Raw genomic sequence first — 21,181 nt, 5'->3', positions numbered from 1 at the left:
CCCACCCATCCACCCATCTAACCAACATCCATCCATCCATTCATCATCCATCATCCATCTATCCATCCATCCATCCACCCATCCATCCACTCATCTTCCATCATCCATCCATCCATCCATCCTCCACCCATCCATCCATTCATCATCCATCCATCATCAACCATCCATCATCCATCCATCCATCCATCCATCCATTCAACATCTCTCCATCCATCCATCAACCGTCAACCATTCAACTCTCCACCCAATTATCCACCCAACTATCTACCCTACTATTCCACCCAAATATCCACCCATCCATCAATCCATGCTCAACAACCCCTCCATCCTTCCAACCCGTCACAGCCCCATCCTTCCATTGATCCCAAATCCCCACCTTTCCTCCATTGCCCAAGGGACGAGCACGGGCCCTGCCCAAGCTTCTGTCCCCTACAAAGCGCGGTTCAGCGGGGCTGGTGCCAGAGCCCCCTCACCTGTGACAGTGTCGGTGGAGACGGGGCCCAGGCGGGTGCGACCCCACAGCCCGTACAGGTTGAACTTGTAGCGGCGGGACGGGGACAGCCCCGGCACCGTCAGCGTGCGGGAACCCCCGTCCACGGGCAGCACCTGGGGCTGGCCTTGTGCATCGCGGTACTGCAGCGTGAAGGAGTCAAAGGTGCCCTCGGGGACGCTCCACTCCAGATGCACGGAGTCAGAGGTGACGTCGGACACCCGGAGCTCACCCAGCACTGGCTGCGATGCTGGTTCCTCCTCCTGTGGAGCTGGGGCTGCAATGGAGAGGCCACAATGCAGGGAATGAACATCTGTGGGTGCATTCATTGATCCATCTATCAATCTATCCATCCACCATTCATCCATGCAATATCCATCCATTACTTATGCTCCCATTAACCCTTCCTTCCAGCTATGCATCTATGAATTCCTGTCAACCGCTAAATACAGGATCAGCAGCATACTCCAGCATCCACCAGGTGGGTACTCATCCATCTAGTTCTCCATTTGTCAATATAAGTTCAATGCATGTCACTGGGATACAGCTTTGCAGGATTCCATGTTCAATGGTTATTCAATCCATCCTTCTACCCATAAATTCAAATTCATGCATGTACCCATCCATCCATCCATCCATTCATCTATCCAACCATCCATCTATCCATTCATCTATTCATCCATCCATCCATCCATTCATCTTTCCATCCATTCATTCCTCCATCCATCTATACATCCATCCATCTTTTCATTCGTCCTTCCATCCATCCGTCCATCCATCCATCCATCCATCTATACATCCATCCATCTTTCCATTCGTCTATCCATCCATCCATCCATCCATCCATCCACCCACCCACCCACCCATCCTTCTGTCTGTTCATCCATCCATCCATCCATTCATCATTCATTCATTCATCACTACCTCCATCCATCATCCTCCTTTCCACCTTTCCTTCCACCCATGCATCTACAAAGTCCTATCAAGTACCCAGTACAGGATCTGTGACACACTCGCACATCCACCATCTGATCAGTTATCCATTGATGTACACGTTCATCCATGCAACTCTTCATGCTGGGACACAGCACTCCAGACATTCTATATTCCATGGCTCCATCTGTCCATCCTTCTGCTCATCAATCCAAATACATCCATTCTTCCGTCCTATCCAACCCTCTCACAGGACGCCATGCTGCTCTAGAGACATTTCAAACACTCAACACATGATGAGGCCCAAACCCCACCGCCGCCTTCTGTACATTCAATCACTGATTCATCAAAGGGAAACCTGCCTTTGCAGACTTTCAGAGTCTATCAAAGATCCATCAGTCCAAGCAGCCAGTGTTGTATCCGTTCATCCATTCAGCACTCCATGCATTACGCTATCATTCAGCCCTCCACTCATTCAACAAACAACGTTACTCTCTACTCATCCTCCTACTAATAAATCCTTTCTTCCATCCATCCATCCATCCATCCATCCATCCATACATGCATCCATCCATCCATGATCCACTCACCCATCATCCACCCTTCCATCCATGCACCTATTCATTATTCTGTCATTCACTGCACTCTTCTGTGCAGTGGTTCTTTAACCCATCCCTCCAATGAATCATCCAGCAATGAAAAGAGTCATGTGAGAGTTTGAATCAGAACCGAAATATAACAACCCCCATAGCTGTATCCATTCACCCATGCATTCAACCGTCAACCATTCAACTCTCCACCCAACTATCCACCCAACTATCTACCCTACTATTCCACCCAAATATCCACCCATCCATCCATCCATCAATCCATGCTCAACAATCCCTCCAGCCTGCCAACCCGTCACACCCCCATCCTTCCATTGATCCCAAATCCCCACCTTTCCTCCATTGCCCAAGGGACGAGCACGGGCCCTGCCCAAGCTTCTGTCCCCTACAAAGCGCGGTTCAGCGGGGCTGGTGCCAGAGCCCCCTCACCTGTGACAGTGTCGGTGGAGACGGGGCCCAGGCGGGTGCGACCCCACAGCCCGTACAGGTTGAACTTGTAGCGGCGGGACGGGGACAGCCCCGGCACCGTCAGCGTGCGGGAACCCCCGTCCACGGGCAGCACCTGGGGCTGGCCTTGTGCATCGCGGTACTGCAGCGTGAAGGAGTCAAAGGTGCCCTCGGGGACGCTCCACTCCAGATGCACGGAGTCAGAGGTGACGTCGGACACCCGGAGCTCACCCAGCACTGGCTGCGATGCTGGTTCCTCCTCCTGTGGAGCTGGGGCTACAATGGAGAGGCCACAATGTAGGGAATGAACATCTGTGGGTGCATTCATTGATCCATCTGTCAATCTATCCATCCACCATTCATCCATGCAATATCCATCCATTACTTATGCTCCCATTAATCCTTCCTTCCAGCTATGCATCTATGAATTCCTGTCAACCGCTAAATACAGGATCAGCAGCATACTCCAGCATCCACCAGGTGGGTACTCATCCATCTAGTTCTCCATTTGTCAATATAAGTTCAATGCATGTCACTGGGATACAGCTTTGCAGGATTCCATGTTCAATGGTTCATTCAATCCATCCTTCTACCCATAAATTCAAATTCATGCATGTACCCATCCATCCATCCATCCATTCATCTATCCAACCATCCATCTATCCATTCATCTATTCATCCATCCATCCATCCATTCATCTTTCCATCCATTCATTCCTCCATCCATCTATACATCCATCCATCTTTTCATTCGTCCGTCCATCCATCCGTCCATCCATCCATCCACCCGTCTATACATCCATCCATCTTTCCATTCGTCTATCCATCCATCCATCCATCCATCCACCCACCCACCCACCCATCCTTCTGTCTGTTCATCCATCCATCCATCCATTCATCATTCATCATTCATTCATTCATCACTACCTCCATCCATCATCCTCCTTTCCACCTTTCCTTCCACCCATGCATCTACAAAGTCCTATCAAGTACCCAGTACAGGATCTGTGACACACTCGCACATCCACCATCTGATCAGTTATCCATTGATGTACACGTTCATCCATGCAACTCTTCATGCTGGGACACAGCACTCCAGACATTCTATATTCCATGGCTCCATCTGTCCATCCTTCTGCTCATCAATCCAAATACATCCATTCTTCCGATCTATCCAACCCTCTCACAGGACGCCATGCTGCTCTAGAGACATTTCAAACACTCAACACATGATGAGGCCCAAACCCCACCGCCGCCTTCTGTACATTCAATCACTGATTCATCAAAGGGAAACCTGCCTTTGCAGACTTTCAGAGTCTATCAAAGATCCATCAGTCCAAGCAGCCAGTGTTGTATCCGTTCATCCATTCAGCACTCCATGCATTACGCTATCATCCAGTCCTCCACTCATTCAACAAACAACGTTACTCTCTACTCATCCTCCTACTAATAAATCCTTTCTTCCATTCATCCATCCATCCATCCACCATCCATCCATTAATTATCCTCTCTTCAATTCTTCCTTCTAGGCATGCATCTATGAATTCCTGCAAACACCTCAGTACAGGGTCTGCAGCATACTCAAACATCCATCGTCTGACTATTCATCCATCTAGTTCTCCATTTGTCCATCCAACGTTCAATGCATGTCACTGGGAGACAGCTTTCCAGGATTCCATATTCAACTGGTCATTCTATGCAGCCTTCTGCTCATAAATTCAAATTCTTGCCTCCATCCATCCATCCTCCATCCATCCTGCATCCCTTCACCATCCATCCATCCATCCATCCATCCATCCACCCATGATTCCATCCACCCATCAATCCATCATCCATCCATCCATCCATCCATCCGTCCACCCATCCTCCATCCATCCATCCATCATCCATCCATCCATACATACATCCATCCATCCATCATCCGTCCATCCTCCATCCATCCATCCATCCATCCATCCATCCATCCATTCATCCATATATCCATCCATCCATCCACCTAGCATACATATATATGACTGCCAATCCATACATCCTTCAATACACTCATTCATCCATGCATCAACCCATGCAAAGATCCATCCACCCAACCATCCATCATCCATCCCTCCGTCCATCCAGCCAACCATCCATCCATCAACCATCTATCCATCCATCCATGATTCCATCCATCCATCCATCAATCCATGCTCAACAATCCCTCCAGCCTGTCAACCCATCACAGCCCCATCCTTCCATTGATCCCAAATCCCCACCATTCCTCCATTGCCCAAGGGACGAGCACGGGCCCTGCCCGAGCTTCTGTCCCCTACAAAGCGCGGTTCAGCGGGGCTGGTTCCAGAGCCCCCTCACCTGTGACCGTGTCGGTGGAGACGGGGCCCAGGCGGGTGCGACCCCACAGCCCGTACAGGTTGAACTTGTAGCGGCGGGACGGGGCCAGCCCCGGCACCGTCAGCGTGCGGGAACCCCCGTCCATGGGCAGCACCTGGGGCTGGCCTTGTGCATCGCGGTACTGCAGCGTGAAGGAGTCAAAGGTGCCCTCGGGGACGCTCCACTCCAGATGCACGGAGTCAGAGGTGACGTCGGACACCCGGAGCTCTCCCATGCGGGGCTTGGTTGGTGGCTTCTTCTCCTTTGGAGCTGGGGTGCAATGGAGAGGCCAGAAATCTATATGTGAATCCATCCCTCCTTTCATCCCTCCGTCTGTTCATCCATTCATCCATCCATCCACACATGCATGCATCATCCATACATCGTTCATCCTTCTTCCATCCTTCGTTCCACCCCTCTGTCTACAGAGTCCTATCAAGCGCCCAACACAGAATCAGCGACATACTCAAACATCTACCATCTGACTACTCATCTGTTGATGGATCTATTCATCAATGCAACCCTCAGTGCTTCTCATTGAGATAAAACTCTCCAGTCATTCCATATTGAATGCACCATTCTATACATCCATCTACTCATAATTCCAAATTTATATATCTATTAATATTTCCAAATTTATCCATCCATCCATCCATCCATGAATCCATCCATTCATTCATCAGTCCATGCATCCATCCATGCATCCATCCATCCGTCCATCCTACTGGCAGCCATGCTGTTCTGAAGATCTGTCAAACACTCAACACATAATAAGGACCAACACCAACACGTGATGAGGAACAACTGCCTCATCTACCTTCAGTACACACAATTGCTGATTCAGCAGAGTCAGACCTGGCACTGAAGACCTTGAAGTTCGATCAACCATCCATAACTCCAACCATCCATTGCTGTATTCATTCATTTATTCAGCCCTCCATGCTTTCCATTAGCATCCATATCTCCAGGATTTCAACACACATTGTTCATATATAGTCATCCTTCTTCTCAAAAACCATTTCTTACATCCGTCCATGCTCCAATCCATCCATCCATCCATCCATTCATTCATACATCCATGCTTCCATCCTTCCTTCCACCCACCCACCCACCCACCCACATATCCAGTCATCTGTTAGCCTTTCCATCCATTCATGAAACCATCAGTCTATTAAGGAATCCATCCATCCATCCATGCATTGAACAACCCCTCCATCCATCCAAGCCATCACACTCCCATCCTTCCATTGATCCCAAATCCCCTCCCACCACCGTTCCTCCATTGCCCAAGGGACGAGCACGGGCCCTGCCCAAGCTTCTGTCCCCTACAAAGCGCGGTTCAGCGGGGCTGGTGCCAGAGCCCCCTCACCTGTGACAGTGTCGGTGGAGACGGGGCCCAGGCGGGTGCGACCCCACAGCCCGTACAGGTTGAACTTGTAGCGGCGGGACGGGGACAGCCCCGGCACCGTCAGCGTGCGGGAACCCCCGTCCACGGGCAGCACCTGGGGCTGGCCTTGTGCATCGCGGTACTGCAGCGTGAAGGAGTCAAAGGTGCCCTCGGGGACGCTCCACTCCAGATGCACGGAGTCAGAGGTGACGTCGGACACCCGGAGCTCACCCAGCACTGGCTGCGATGCTGGTTCCTCCTCCTGTGGAGCTGGGGCTGCAATGGAGAAACCGTAATGCAGGGAATGAACATCTGTGGGTGCATTCATTGATCCATCTATCAATCTATCCATCCACCATTCATCCATCTACTAGCCATCTATTAATTATCCTCTCTTCAATCCTTCCTTCCAGCTGTGCATCTATCAATTCCTGTCAACCGCTAAATACAGAATCAACGGCGTACTCTAGCATCCACCATGAGAGTATTCATCCATCTAGTTCTCCATTTCTCCATCCAGCATTAAATGCATGCCACTGGGATACAGCTTTCCAGGATTCCATATTCAGTGGTTCATTCTATCCATCCTTCTACCCATAAATACAAATTCATGCGTTCATCCATCCATCCATCCATTCATCCATTCGTTCATCCATCCATCCATCCTTTCATCCATTCATCCATCCAACCATCCATCTATTCATTCATCTATTCATCCATCCATCCGTCCATTCATCTTTCCATCCATCCATCCATCCATCCATCCATCATCTTCCCATTCGTCTATTCATCCATCCATCCATCCATCCATCCATCCATTCATCATTCATTTGTTCATCACTACCTCCATCCATCATCCTCCTTTCCACCTTTCCTTCCACCCATGCATCTACAAAGTCCTATCAAGTACCCAGTACAGGATCTGTGACACACTCGCACATCCACCATCTGATCAGTTATCCATTGATGTACACGTTCATCCATGCAACTCTTCATGCTGGGACACAGCACTCCAGACATTCTATATTCCATGGCTCCATCTGTCCATCCTTCTGCTCATCAATCCAAATACATCCATTCTTCCGTCCTATCCAACCCTCTCACAGGACGCCATGCTGCTCTAGAGACATTTCAAACACTCAACACATGATGAGGCCCAAACCCCACCGCCGCCTTCTGTACATTCAATCACTGATTCATCAAAGGGAAACCTGCCTTTGCAGACTTTCAGAGTCTATCAAAGATCCATCAGTCCAAGCAGCCAGTGTTGTATCCGTTCATCCATTCAGCACTCCATGCATTACGCTATCATCCAGTCCTCCACTCATTCAACAAACAACGTTACTCTCTACTCATCCTCCTACTAATAAATCCTTTCTTCCATCCATCCATCCATCCATTAATTATCCTCTCTTCAATCCTTCCTTCTAGCCATGCATCTATGAATTCCTGCAAACACCTCAATACAGGGTCTGCAACATACTCAAACATCCATCATCTGACTAGTCAACCATCTACTTATCCATTTGTCCATCCAACGTTCAATGCATGTCACTGGGAGACAGCTTTCCAGGATTCCATAGTCAACTGGTCATTCTATGCAGCCTTCTGCTCATAAATTCAAATTCTTGCATCCATCCATCCATCATCCATCCATCCTCCATCCCTTCACCATCCATCCATCCTCCATCCATCCATCCATGATTCCATCCACCCATCCATCCATCATCCATCCATCCATCCACCCATCCTCCATCCATCCATCCATCATCCATCCATCCATCCACCCATCCTCCATCCATCCATCCATCATCCATCCATCCATCCGTTCATCCTTCAATCCATCCATCCATCCACACAGCATGCATACATACATCCTTCAATACACTCATTTATCCATGCATCAACCCATGCAAACACCCATCCATCCATCCATGATTCCATCCATCCATCCATCCATGCTCAACAATCCCTCCAGCCTGTCAACCCATCACAGCCCCATCCTTCCATTGATCCCAAATCCCCACCTTTCCTCCATTGCCCAACGGACGAGCACGGGCCCTGCCCAAGCTTCTGTCCCCTACAAAGCGCGGTTCAGCGGGGCTGGTGCCAGAGCCCCCTCACCTGTGACAGTGTCGGTGGAGACGGGGCCCAGGCGGGTGCGACCCCACAGCCCGTACAGGTTGAACTTGTAGCGGCGGGACGGGGACAGCCCCGGCACCGTCAGCGTGCGGGAACCCCCGTCCACGGGCAGCACCTGGGGCTGGCCTTGTGCATCGCGGTACTGCAGCGTGAAGGAGTCAAAGGTGCCCTCGGGGACGCTCCACTCCAGATGCACGGAGTCAGAGGTGACGTCGGACACCCGGAGCTCACCCAGCACTGGCTGCGATGCTGGTTCCTCCTCCTGTGGAGCTGGGGCTGCAATGGAGAGGCCAGAAACCTATATGTGAATCCATCCCTCCTTTCATCCCTCCGTCTGTTCATCCATTCATCCATCCATCCACACATGCATGCATCATCCATACATCGTTCATCCTTCCTTCCATCTTTCATTCCACCCCTCTGTCTACAGAGTCCTATCAAGCGCCCAACACAGGATCAGAGACATTCTCAGACATCTACCATCTGATCACTCCTCTGTTGATGGATCTATTCATCAATGCAACCCTCAATGCTTCTCATTGAGATAAAACTCTCCAGTCATTCCATATTGAATGGATCATTCTATACATCCATCTACTCATAATTGCAAATGTATCCATTCATTCATCAATCCATGCATCCATCCATGCATCCATCCATCCGTCCATCCCACTTGCAGCCATGCTGTTCTGAAGATCTGTCAAACACTCAACACATAATAAGGACCAACCCAAACACGTGATGAGGAAGAACCCCATCATCAACCTTCAGTACATAGAATTGCTGATTCAGCACAGTGAGACCTGGCCCTGAAGAGCTTCAAGTTCGATCAACCATCCATAACTCCAACCATCCATTGCTGTATTCATTCATTTATTCAGCCCTCCATGCTTTCCATTAGCATCCATATCTCCAGGATTTCAACACACATTGTTCATATATAGTCATTGTTCTTCTCATAAATCATTTCTTAAATCTGTCCATGCTTCCATCCATCCATCCATTCATCCTTCCAGCTTTCCATCCATCCATCCATCCACCCACCCACCCACCCACATATCCAGTCATCTGTTAGCCTTTCCATCCATTCATGAACCCATCAGTCTATTGAGGAATCCATCCATCCATCCATGCATTCAAGAGCCCCTCCATCCTTCCACCCTACCCCAGCCCCATCCTTCCATTGATCCCAAATCCCCACCATTCCTCCATTGCCCAATCATCATCCATCATCCATCCATCATATATCCTCCACCCAGCCATCCAGCCATCCATCCATCATCATCCATCCATCATCCATCATCTATCCATCCATCCATCCATCCATCCATTCAACATCCATCCAACATCCATCCATCCATCCATCCATCCACCCATACATCCATCCATCCAGCCACCCATCATCCATCCATCCATCCATCCATCCATCCATCATCTATCCATTCATCCATCCATCCATTCATCATCCACCCATCCATCCATTCATCATCCATCCATAATCCACCCATCCGTCCTCCACCCACGCACCCATCCATCCATCCATCCATCATCCATCCATCCATTCATCATCCATAATCCATCCATCGTCATCCATCCATCCATCCATCCATCCATCCTCCATCCATCATCCATCCTCCATCCATCCATCCTCCACCCATCCATCCATCCTCCATCCATCCATCCATTCATCATCCATCCATCACCCGTCCATTCATACTCCACCCATCCATCCATCCATCATCCATCCATCCATCATCCATCCATCCATCCATCCATCCATCCTCCACCCATCCATCCATCATCATCCATCCACCATCCATCCGTCCATCCATCCATCCATCCATCTATCCATCATCCTCCATTCATCATCCATCCATCCATCCATCCATCCATCATCTGTCTATCCATCCATCCATCCATCATCATCCATCCATCATCCCTCCATCCTCCACCCATCCATCAATTCATCATCCATCCACCCATCATCCATCCATCCATCCATCCATCCATCCATCCATCATCTATCCATTCATCCATCCATCCACCCATCATCCATTCACACACCCATCCATTTATCCATCCATCCTCCACACATTATCCATCCATCGATCCATCATCCATCCATCCATCCATTCATGTATCCATCCATTCATCATCCATCCATCATCTATCCATCCAAGCATCCATTCACCGTCCATTCATCCATCATCCATCCATCCATCCATCCATGCATCCATCCATCCATCCATCATCCATCCATCCATCCATCCATCCATTCATCATCCATCCATAATACACCCATGCGTCCTCCACCCACCCACCCATCCATCCATCCATCCATCATCCATCCATCCATCCTCCATCCATCCATCCATCCATTTATCATCCTTCCATGATCCATCCAACCAAGCATCCATTCACCATCTATCCATCCATCATCCATCCATACATTCACCATCCATCCTTCATCCATCTATCCATCCATCCTCCACCTATCCATCCATTCATCATCCATCCATCCATCATCATCCATCCATCACCCATCATCCATCCATCCATTCAACATCCATCCATCCAGCCATCATCCTTCCATCAATCCATTCATGCATCCATCCATTCATCATACATCCATCATCCATCCATCCAAGCATCCATTCACCATCCAAGCATCGATTCACAATCCATCCATCCATCCATCATCATCCATCCGTAATCCATCCATCCATCCATCCATCTATCCATCCATCATCTGTCTATCCATCCATCCATTCATCATCCATCCATCCATTCATCATCCATCCATCCATCCATCCATTCATCATCCATCCATCCATCCATCCATCATCCATCCATCATCATCATCCATCATCCATCCATCCATTCATCATCCATCCATCCATCCTCCACCCATCCACTCATCATCCATCCATCATCCATCATCTATCCATCCATCCATCCATCCATCCATCATCTATCCATCCATCCATTCATCATCCATCCATCTATTCATCATCCATCCATCCATCCATCCGTTCATCATGCATCCATCCCTCCATCCATCATCCATCCATCATCATCCATCCATCCATCCATCCATCCATCATCCACCCATCCATCTATCCATCCATCCTCCACCCATTATCCATCCATTGACCCATCATCCATCCATCCATCCATTCATGTATCCATCCATTCATCATCCATCCATCATCCATCCATCCATGCATCCATCCATCCATCATCCATCCATCCATCCATCCATCCATCTATCCATCCTGAATCCATTATCCACCCATCCATCCATAAATCCATCCATTCATCATCCATCCATAATCCACCCATCCATCCTCCACCCACCCACCCATCCATCCATCCATCCATCATCCATTAATCCATTCATCATCCATCATCCATCTAACCATCCATCCATCATCCATCATCATCCATCATCCATCCATCCATCCTCCACACATCCATCCGTTCATCATCCATCCATCCATCCATCCATTCAACATCCATCCATCATCCATCCATCCATCCATCCATTCATCATCCATCCATCATCCATCCATCCAAGCATCCCTTCACCATCCATCCATCCATCATCCATCTATACATTCACCATCCATCCATCATCCGTCCATCCATCCTCCAACCATCCATCCATTCATCCTCCATCCCTCCATCATCATCAATCCATCACCCATCATCCATCCATCCATCCATTCAACATCCATCCATCCATCCATCATCCATCCATCCATCCATCATCCATCCATCATCCCTCCATCCATCCATTCATGCATCCATCCATTCATCATCCATCCATCATCCATCCATCCAAGCATCCATTCACCATCCAAGCATCGATTCACCATCCATCCATCCATCCATCCATTCATCCGTTCATCCTCCATCCATTCATCCATCCATCCATACATACATACATCCATCCTCCATCCATCGTCCATCCATCCATCCATTCATCATCCATGCATCACCCGTCCATTCATCCTCCACCCATCCATCCATCCATCATCCATCCATCCGTCCATCCATCCATCCATCATCCTCCATTCATCATCCATCCATCCATCCATTATCTGTCTATCCATCCATCCATCCATCATCATCCATCCATCATCCCTCCATCCTCCACCCATCCATCAATTCATCATCCATCCATTCATCATCCATCCTTAATCCACCCATCCATCCTCCACCCATCCTCCATTCATCCGTCATCCATCCATCCACCCATACATCCATCCATCCAGCCACCCATCATCCATCCATCCATCCATCCATCCATCCATCATCTATTCATTCATCCATCCATCCACCCATCATCCATTCACACACCCATCCATTTATCCATCCATCCTCCACACATTATCCATCCATCGATCCATCATCCATCCATCCATCCATTCATGTATCCATCCATTCATCATCCATCCATCATCCATCCATCCATCTATCCAACATCCATCCATCCATTCATCATCCATCATCCATCCATCCACTCACAATCCATCCATCATCAATCCATCCATCCATCCTCCACCCATCCATCCATCCATCATCCATCCATCCATCCATTCATCATCCATCCATAATCCACCCGTGCGTCCTCCACCCACCCACCCATCCATCCATCCATCCATCATCCATCCATCCATCCATCATCCATCCATCCATCCTTCCATCCAACCATCCTCCATCCATCCATCCATCCATTCATCATCCTTCCATGATCCATCCAACCAAGCATCCCTTCACCATCTATCCATCCATCATCCATCCATACATTCATAATCCATCCATCATCCATCTATCCATCCATCCATCATCATCCATCCATCACCCATCATCCATCCATCCATTCAACATCCATCCAGCCAGCCATCATCCTTCCATCAATCCATTCATGCATCCATCCATTCATCATACATCCATCATCCATCCATCCAAGCATCCATTCACCATCCAAGCATCGATTCACAATCCATCCATCCATCCATCCATCCATCCATCCATCCTCCATCCACCCTCCATCTGTCCATCCATTCATCATCCATCCATCATCCGTCCATTCATCCTCCACCCATCCATCCATCCATCAATTCACCATCCATCCATCCATCCATCATCATCCATCCGTAATCCATCCATCCATCCATCCATCTATCCATCCATCATCTGTCTATCCATCCATCCATTCATCATCCATCCATCCATTCATCATCCATCCATCCATCCATCCATTCAACATCCATCCATCATCCATCCATCCATCCATCCATCCATTCATCATCCATCCATCATCCATCCATCCAAGCATCCATCCACCATCCATCCATCATCCATCTATACATTCACCATCCATCCATCATCCGTCCATCCATCCTCCAACCATCCATCCATTCATCCTCCATCCCTCCATCATCATCAATCCATCACCCATCATCCATCCATCCATCCATTCAACATCCATCCATCCATCCATCATCCATCCATCATCCCTCCATCCATCCATTCATGCATCCATCCATTCATCATCCATCCATCATCCATCCCTCCAAGCATCCATTCACCATCCAAGCATCGATTCTCCATCCATCCATCCATTCATCCGTTCATCCTCCATCCATTCATCCATCCATCCATACATACATACATCCATCCTCCATCCATCGTCCATCCATCCATCCATTCATCATCCATGCATCACCCGTCCATTCATCCTCCACCCATCCATCCATCCATCATCCATCCATCCATCCATCCATCCATCATCCTCCATTCATCATCCATCCATCCATCCATCCATCCATTATCTATCCATCCATCCATCCATCATCATCCATCCATCATCCCTCCATCCTCTACCCATCCATCAATTCATCATCCATCCATCCATCATCCATCCATCCTTCCATCCATCCATCCATCCATTCATCATCCATCCTTAATCCACCCATCCATCCTCCACCCACCCACCTATCCAGCCATCTATCCAACATCCATCCATCTATTCATCATCCATCACCCATCTATCCATCCATCCATCCATCCATCCATCCATTCATCATCCACTCTTAATCCACCCATCCATCCTAACCCAACCCGCCCATCCATCCATCTATCCAACATCCATCCATCCATTCAGCATCCATCATCCATCCATCCACTCACAATCCATCCATCATCAATCCATCCATCCATCCTCCACCCATCCATCCATTCATCATCCATCCATCCATCCATTCATCCATTCATCATCCATCCATCCATCCATCATCATCCATCCATCACCCATCATCCATCCATCCATTCAACATCCATCCATCCATCCATCATCCTTCCATCAATCCATTCATGCATTCATCCATTCATCATCCATCCATCATCCATCCATCCAAGCATCCATTCACCATCCAAGCATCGATTCACCATCCATCCATCCATCCATCCTCCATCCACCCTCCATCCGTCCATCCATTCATCATCCATCCTTTATCCACCCATCCATCCTCCACCCACCCACCCATCCATCCATCTATCCAACATCCATCCATCTATTTATCATCCATCATCCATCCATCCATCCATCCATCCATCCATTCATTATCCACTTTTAATCCAAACATCCATCCTCCACCCACCCACCCATACACCCATGTAACCAACATCCATCCATCTATTCATCATCCATCATCCATCTATCCATCCATCCATCCACCCATCCATCCACTCATCTTCCATCATCCATCCATCCATCCATCCTCCACCCATCCATCCATTCATCATCCATCCATCATCAACCATCCATCATCCATCCATCATCCATCCATCCATCCATCCATCCATTCAACATCTCTCCATCCATCCATCAACCGTCAACCATTCAACTCTCCACCCAACTATCCACCCAACTATCTACCCTACTATTCCACCCAAATATCCACCCATCCATCCATCCATGCTCAACACCCCCTCCATCCTTCCAACCCGTCACAGCCCCACTGATCCATTCATCATTCATTCATTCATCACTACCTCCATCCATCATCCTCCCATCCATGCTCAACACCCCCTCCATCCTTCCAACCCGTCACAGCCCCACTGATCCATTCATCATTCATTCATTCATCACTACCTCCATCCATCATCCTCCTTTCCACCTTTCCTTCCACCCATGCATCTACAAAGTCCTATCAAGTACCCAGTACAGGATCTGTGACATACTCGCACATCCACCATCTGATCAGTTATCCATTGATGTACACGTTCATCCATGCAACTCTTCATGCTGGGACACAGCACTCCAGACATTCTATATTCCATGGCTCCATCTGTCCATCCTTCTGCTCATCAATCCAAATACATCCATTCTTCCGTCCTATCCAACCCTCTCACAGGACGCCATGCTGCTCTAGAGACATTTCAAACACTCAACACATGATGAGGCCCAAACCCCACCGCCGCCTTCTGTACATTCAATCACTGATTCATCAAAGGGAAACCTGCCTTTGCAGACTTTCAGAGTCTATCAAAGATCCATCAGTCCAAGCAGCCAGTGTTGTATCCGTTCATCCATTCAGCACTCCATGCATTACGCTATCATTCAGCCCTCCACTCATTCAACAAACAACGTTACTCTCTACTCATCCTCCTACTAATAAATCCTTTCTTCCATCCATCCATCCATCCATCCATCCATACATGCATCCATCCATCCATGATCCACTCACCCATCATCCACCCTTCCATCCATGCACCTATTCATTATTCTGTCATTCACTGCACTCTTCTGTGCAGTGGTTCTTTAACCCATCCCTCCAATGAATCATCCAGCAATGAAAAGAGTCATGTGAGAGTTTGAATCAGAACCGAAATATAACAACCCCCATAGCTGTATCCATTCACCCATGCATTCAACCGTCAACCATTCAACTCTCCACCCAGCTATCCACCCAACTACCTATCCGTCCATCCACCCATCCATCCACGCTCAACAACCCATCCATCCTTGCAACCCGTCACACCCCCATCCTTCCATTGATCCCAAATCCCCACCTTTCCTCCATTGCCCAAGGGACGAGCACGGGCCCTGCCCGAGCTTCTGTCCCCTACAAAGCGCGGTTCAGCGGGGCTGGTGCCAGAGCCCCCTCACCTGTGACAGTGTCGGTGGAGACGGGGCCCAGGCGGGTGCGACCCCACAGCCCGTACAGGTTGAACTTGTAGCGGCGGGACGGGGACAGCCCCGGCACCGTCAGCGTGCGGGAACCCCCGTCCACGGGCAGCACCTGGGGCTGGCCTTGTGCATCGCGGTACTGCAGCGTGAAGGAGTCAAAGGTGCCCTCGGGGACGCTCCACTCCAGATGCACGGAGTCAGAGGTGACGTCGGACACCCGGAGCTCACCCAGCACTGGCTGCGATGCTGGTTCCTCCTCCTGTGGAGCTGGGGCTGCAATGGAGAGGCCACAATGCAGGGAATGAACATCTGCATGACCATCCATCCATGCAGCCAGCCAGCCATCCACTCCCAATCGTGCATTTCCCAACTATCCACCACCCAATCATCCAATATTCCTGCTTTCTATATCAATATCCCCCCATTCCTCTGACCTCACATGTTGCCACCTCCACAAACCCAGGGAGAGATATTCCTCCCCTATCCCTCAATATCAAGGGATCTTCCAAGGCTCTAGATCTTCTCTATACCTACTGCTTGCAGAGGACACGGGCAGACCTGGGGATATCCTCACCTGTAATGGTGTCAGTGGAGATGACACCAACCCGCTTCCGTCCCCACACCCCATACAGGTTGAACTTGTAGCGTCGGGATGGGGACAGCCCCGACACCGTCACCGTGCGGGAGCCACCATCAACTGCAAGTGCCTGAGGTTGGCCTTGAGCATCCCGGTACTGCACAGTGAAGGAGTCAAAGGTACCCTCGGGGACGCTCCACTCCAGCTGCACGGAGCTGGGGGTGACATTGGAGACCCTGAGCTCGCCCAGGCGGGGCTTGACTGGTGGCTCCTCCGATGGTGGGGCCGGCTCTGCTGTGGGATGGTCGATGCAGAATGTGAAGATCCACCCATCCCTGCGTCCTTCATCCTCTGTCCACCCCCATGTCTGCTCATGCACCCTCCAATGCCAGCACCCGTCCATCCTCCCATTGATACAAGTGGGTCATGGTGCCATCTGCCTAACTGTCCATTCCTGCTGGTGTGTGTCCTTTGTTCATTGATTACCTGTCCTTTCATGTAACCAGTTCAAAATTCCACGTTTCTGTCCATGGAATGACCTGGTCTTCCAGTCAATTCTTCTTACACCAGCCTTTGAATCAACCCACCCAGTTTCCAACTTGCCATCCACCTACCCAACCATCCATCCCTCTTTCCATCCATCCAGCCATCACCCAACCATCTGTCCATTCCTCTCTCCTTTCCACCCATTCATCACCTCCTCCACATATCCAGCTTTCCATAGAATCATGGAATGGTTTGGGTTGGAAGCGATCTCATAAAGCTCATCCAGTTCCAACCCCCACCATGGGCAGGGCCACCTCCCACTAGAGCAGGTTGCTCAAAACCCTGTTTATGCAACCCATTCTTATGTCCCATGACCCTCATGGTGAAGAACTCCCCAACATCCCACCCAACTCCTCCCTCTTCCAGTTGGAAGTTGTTACTCCTTGTCCCACCCCTACACGCTGTTGTAGAAGCCCCTCTCCAGGTTCCCTGCAGCCCCTTTAGGCACTGGAGCTGCTCTCAGGTCTCCCCTTCAGGAGCCTTCTCTTCTCCAGGCTGCCCCAGCCCAGCTCTCTCAGCCTGGCTCCAGAGCAGAGCTGCTCCAGCCCTTGAAGTATCTCCATGGCCTGCTCTGGATGCACTCCAACAGCTCCATGTCCCTCTTGTGTCTTTCATATCTATTCATCATCTATCCATCCATCCATCATCCAGCCATCCACCCATCCACACATTCATCCATCCATCCATGATCTATCCATCCATCCATCCATCCATCCATCCATCCATCCAACCATCCATCCATCCATCCATCACCCATCCATCCATCCATCCATCCACCCATCCATCCATCCATCCATCCACCCATCCATCCATCCATGATCTATCCATCCATCCATCCATCCACCCAACCATCCATCCATCCATCCATCCATCACCCATCCATCCATCCATCCATCCAACCATCCATCCATCCATCCATCACCCATCCATCCATCCATCCATCCACCCAACCATCCATCCATCCATCCACCCATCCATCCATCCATCCATGATCTATCCATCCATCCATCCATCCATCCATCCATTCATCCGCCCATCCATCACCCACTCACCCATCCATACACCCACCCATCCATCCATCCATCCATCCATCCATCATCCATTATCCATCATCATCCATCATCCATCACACATCCATCCTCCATCCATCCAGCCGTCCACCACCCGTCCATCCATCCCTCCATCCCTCCATCCATCCATCTATCCCACCATCACCAACTTGTCTCCCCAGAGCAGCTCAGCCCGGACACCTGAGTCTCCCTCATTGTCCCCATGGACTCTTGGTACCTTCTTTAGCTGGGGCTCCTTGGGGCTCGGTTGGTTCCATCTCGTACATCTGCTCCCAACCCAGTGGCGGCTCCTCGGTGCCGCCCACCCCTATGGCAGGATTGCAGCGGGTGGTTATGGGATGCCCCTGTACCCCCGTGTCCCTGTCTGCACCCCCATCACCCACCTGCTGTCACCAGGAACGTGTAGGACTTGGAGACGTGGCCCCGCACCAGGCCGTGCACCTCCACCCGGTACCTGGCACCCGGCACCAGCCCCGGCACCCGGGCCAGCACCGTGTCCCCTGGCACCCGCAGCTCCCCCTCAGCGCCCTCCGGCTCTTCCAGGAGCCGGTACCGGATCACCACCGTCTCTGCATGGCCCCGCAGCCCCTCCAGGTCCACCAGAGCCTCCCCGGCAGCCCCCGGCATCAAATGGGGCTTGGGATGGGGCAGCTGCTGGAGGAGCTGGTGCCGGAGCGCGGCCGGGCTGCGGCGGAGCAGGTATGAGAGGATGGCCCTGGCCACCGTGGCCACCGTCTGGTTGCCCCGCAGGGGGAAGTTGGTGGCCCGGAGGTGGCTCTCCAGGCGCTGCAGCAAGGAGCCGTTGTAGGAGGCGAGCTTGGCCCCCAGGTCATGCAGGGATGGGCCACCAGGGAGCCCTGGGGACCACGGAGCTGGAGGTGCCACGGGGGCCTGTGGCAGTGCTGGGGACTCCGGGGACACTGGGGCTGCTGGGGACCCCGGGGACCTCGAAGATGCTGGGGACCCTCGAGACACCGGGGCCACCGGAAGCCTTGGCGGTGCTGCCGGTGACCCCAAAGAGCCTGGTGAGCCCAAGGGTGCATCCGGTGACACCGGGGAGCCCGGGGATGCGGCTGGCACCGGGGACCTCGGGGGTGGTGGGGATGCAATTGGTGGCACCGGGGACCCCCCGCGACGGGGCAGGGTCTGGGCAAGCTCTGTGAGAGCAAAGAGGAGCCCGGTCACCACCAACGCGGCCCAGTGGGGACACGGGGATGGGAGGACATGGGGGGTACGGGGACAGACGGATGCATGGGGACAGAGCCATGGGGACAGACTGGGGACACCCGGTCCATGGAGACAGACGGGGCCAGATGGGAGACATCCGGATGCAGCAAGAGAAGGATGGAGAGGGAAGCAGCAGGCGATGGGGGGACACGTGGAGACACGAGCACACATGCACCCATGGGGACACACGAGCCCATGGGAACACATGGACCCATGGGACAGACAGCGGGGACCTGCTGAGCCAACGGGACACATGGACATGTGGGGACAGACAGAGGCTGCTGCACCTCCCATCCCATCCCATCCATCCCATCCCATCCCATCCCATCCCATCCCGTCCATCCCATCCCATCCCATCCCATCCCGTCCATCCCATCCCATCCCATTCCATCCCATCCATCCCATCCCATCCATCCCATCCCATCCCATCCTATCCCATCCATCTCCTTCCTTACCCATCCATCCCATCCCATCCATCTCATCCCATCCCATCCCATCTATCCCATCCCATCCCATCCCATCATTCCCATCCATCCCATCCCATCCATCCCATTCATCCCCATTCCATCCCATCCATCACATCCATCCCATCCATCCCCATCCCATCCATCCCATCCCATCATCCCATCCCATTCATCCCATCCCATCCCATCTCATCCATCCCATCTATCCAATCCCACCCATCCCATCAATCCAATCCAATCCCATCCATCCCATCCATCCATCCAATCCAATCCATCCAGTCCAATCCCATCCATCCCATCCCATCCATCCCATCCATCCCATCCCATCCATCCCATCCCATCCATCCCATCCATCCCATCCCATCCATCCCATCCAACCCATCCCATCCCATCCATCCCATCCCATCCCATCCCATCCATCCATCCATCCATCCATCCATCCCATCCCATCCATCCCATCCCATCCATCCCATCCCATCCCATCCCATCCCTGTCCCCATCCCTGTCCCCATCCCTGTTCCCACACCCAGGCCACCCCCATGGCCATGCCATCCCTGTCCCCAAGCTGTCCCCACACACATGACCCTGCCATCACCACCCCCATCCCTCTGTCATCTCCTCCCATCCCCATGCTGCTGCCACCCCATGTCCCCATGACTGTTGGCATCACCTGCTCTCCCCACAGAGATCCCCAATTTCCCCATGTCCCCCATATCCCCATGT

At 51.0% G+C, this 21,181-nt stretch overlaps 1 protein-coding gene across 1 annotated transcript in view; it reads right to left on the bottom strand.

The window, feature by feature from the left end:
• Window positions 1–20,043, bottom strand: part of LOC133212694 (tenascin-X-like) — a gene marked incomplete at both ends in the record, with an annotated part of 29,493 nt that extends 9,450 nt beyond the window's left edge. The window contains 9 exon segments of the mRNA XM_061354380.1: window positions 474–767; window positions 2,461–2,754; window positions 4,828–5,115; window positions 6,215–6,508; window positions 8,357–8,650; window positions 16,554–16,847; window positions 17,149–17,445; window positions 18,985–19,074; window positions 19,151–20,043. Of these exon segments, the coding sequence (XP_061210364.1) occupies window positions 474–767; window positions 2,461–2,754; window positions 4,828–5,115; window positions 6,215–6,508; window positions 8,357–8,650; window positions 16,554–16,847; window positions 17,149–17,445; window positions 18,985–19,074; window positions 19,151–20,043 (3,038 nt within the window).
• Window positions 20,044–21,181: the final 1,138 nt, after the last annotated feature.

The sequence above is a fragment of the Neopsephotus bourkii genome, unplaced genomic scaffold, assembly GCF_033783945.1.
Source record: "Neopsephotus bourkii isolate Nb327-2 ecotype Australia unplaced genomic scaffold, CSIRO-AGI_Nbou_v1 NB_738, whole genome shotgun sequence".
In the NCBI taxonomy this organism is placed as follows: Eukaryota; Metazoa; Chordata; class Aves; order Psittaciformes; family Psittacidae; genus Neopsephotus; species Neopsephotus bourkii.
This window is presented reverse-complemented; position numbering and strand designations above follow the sequence as displayed.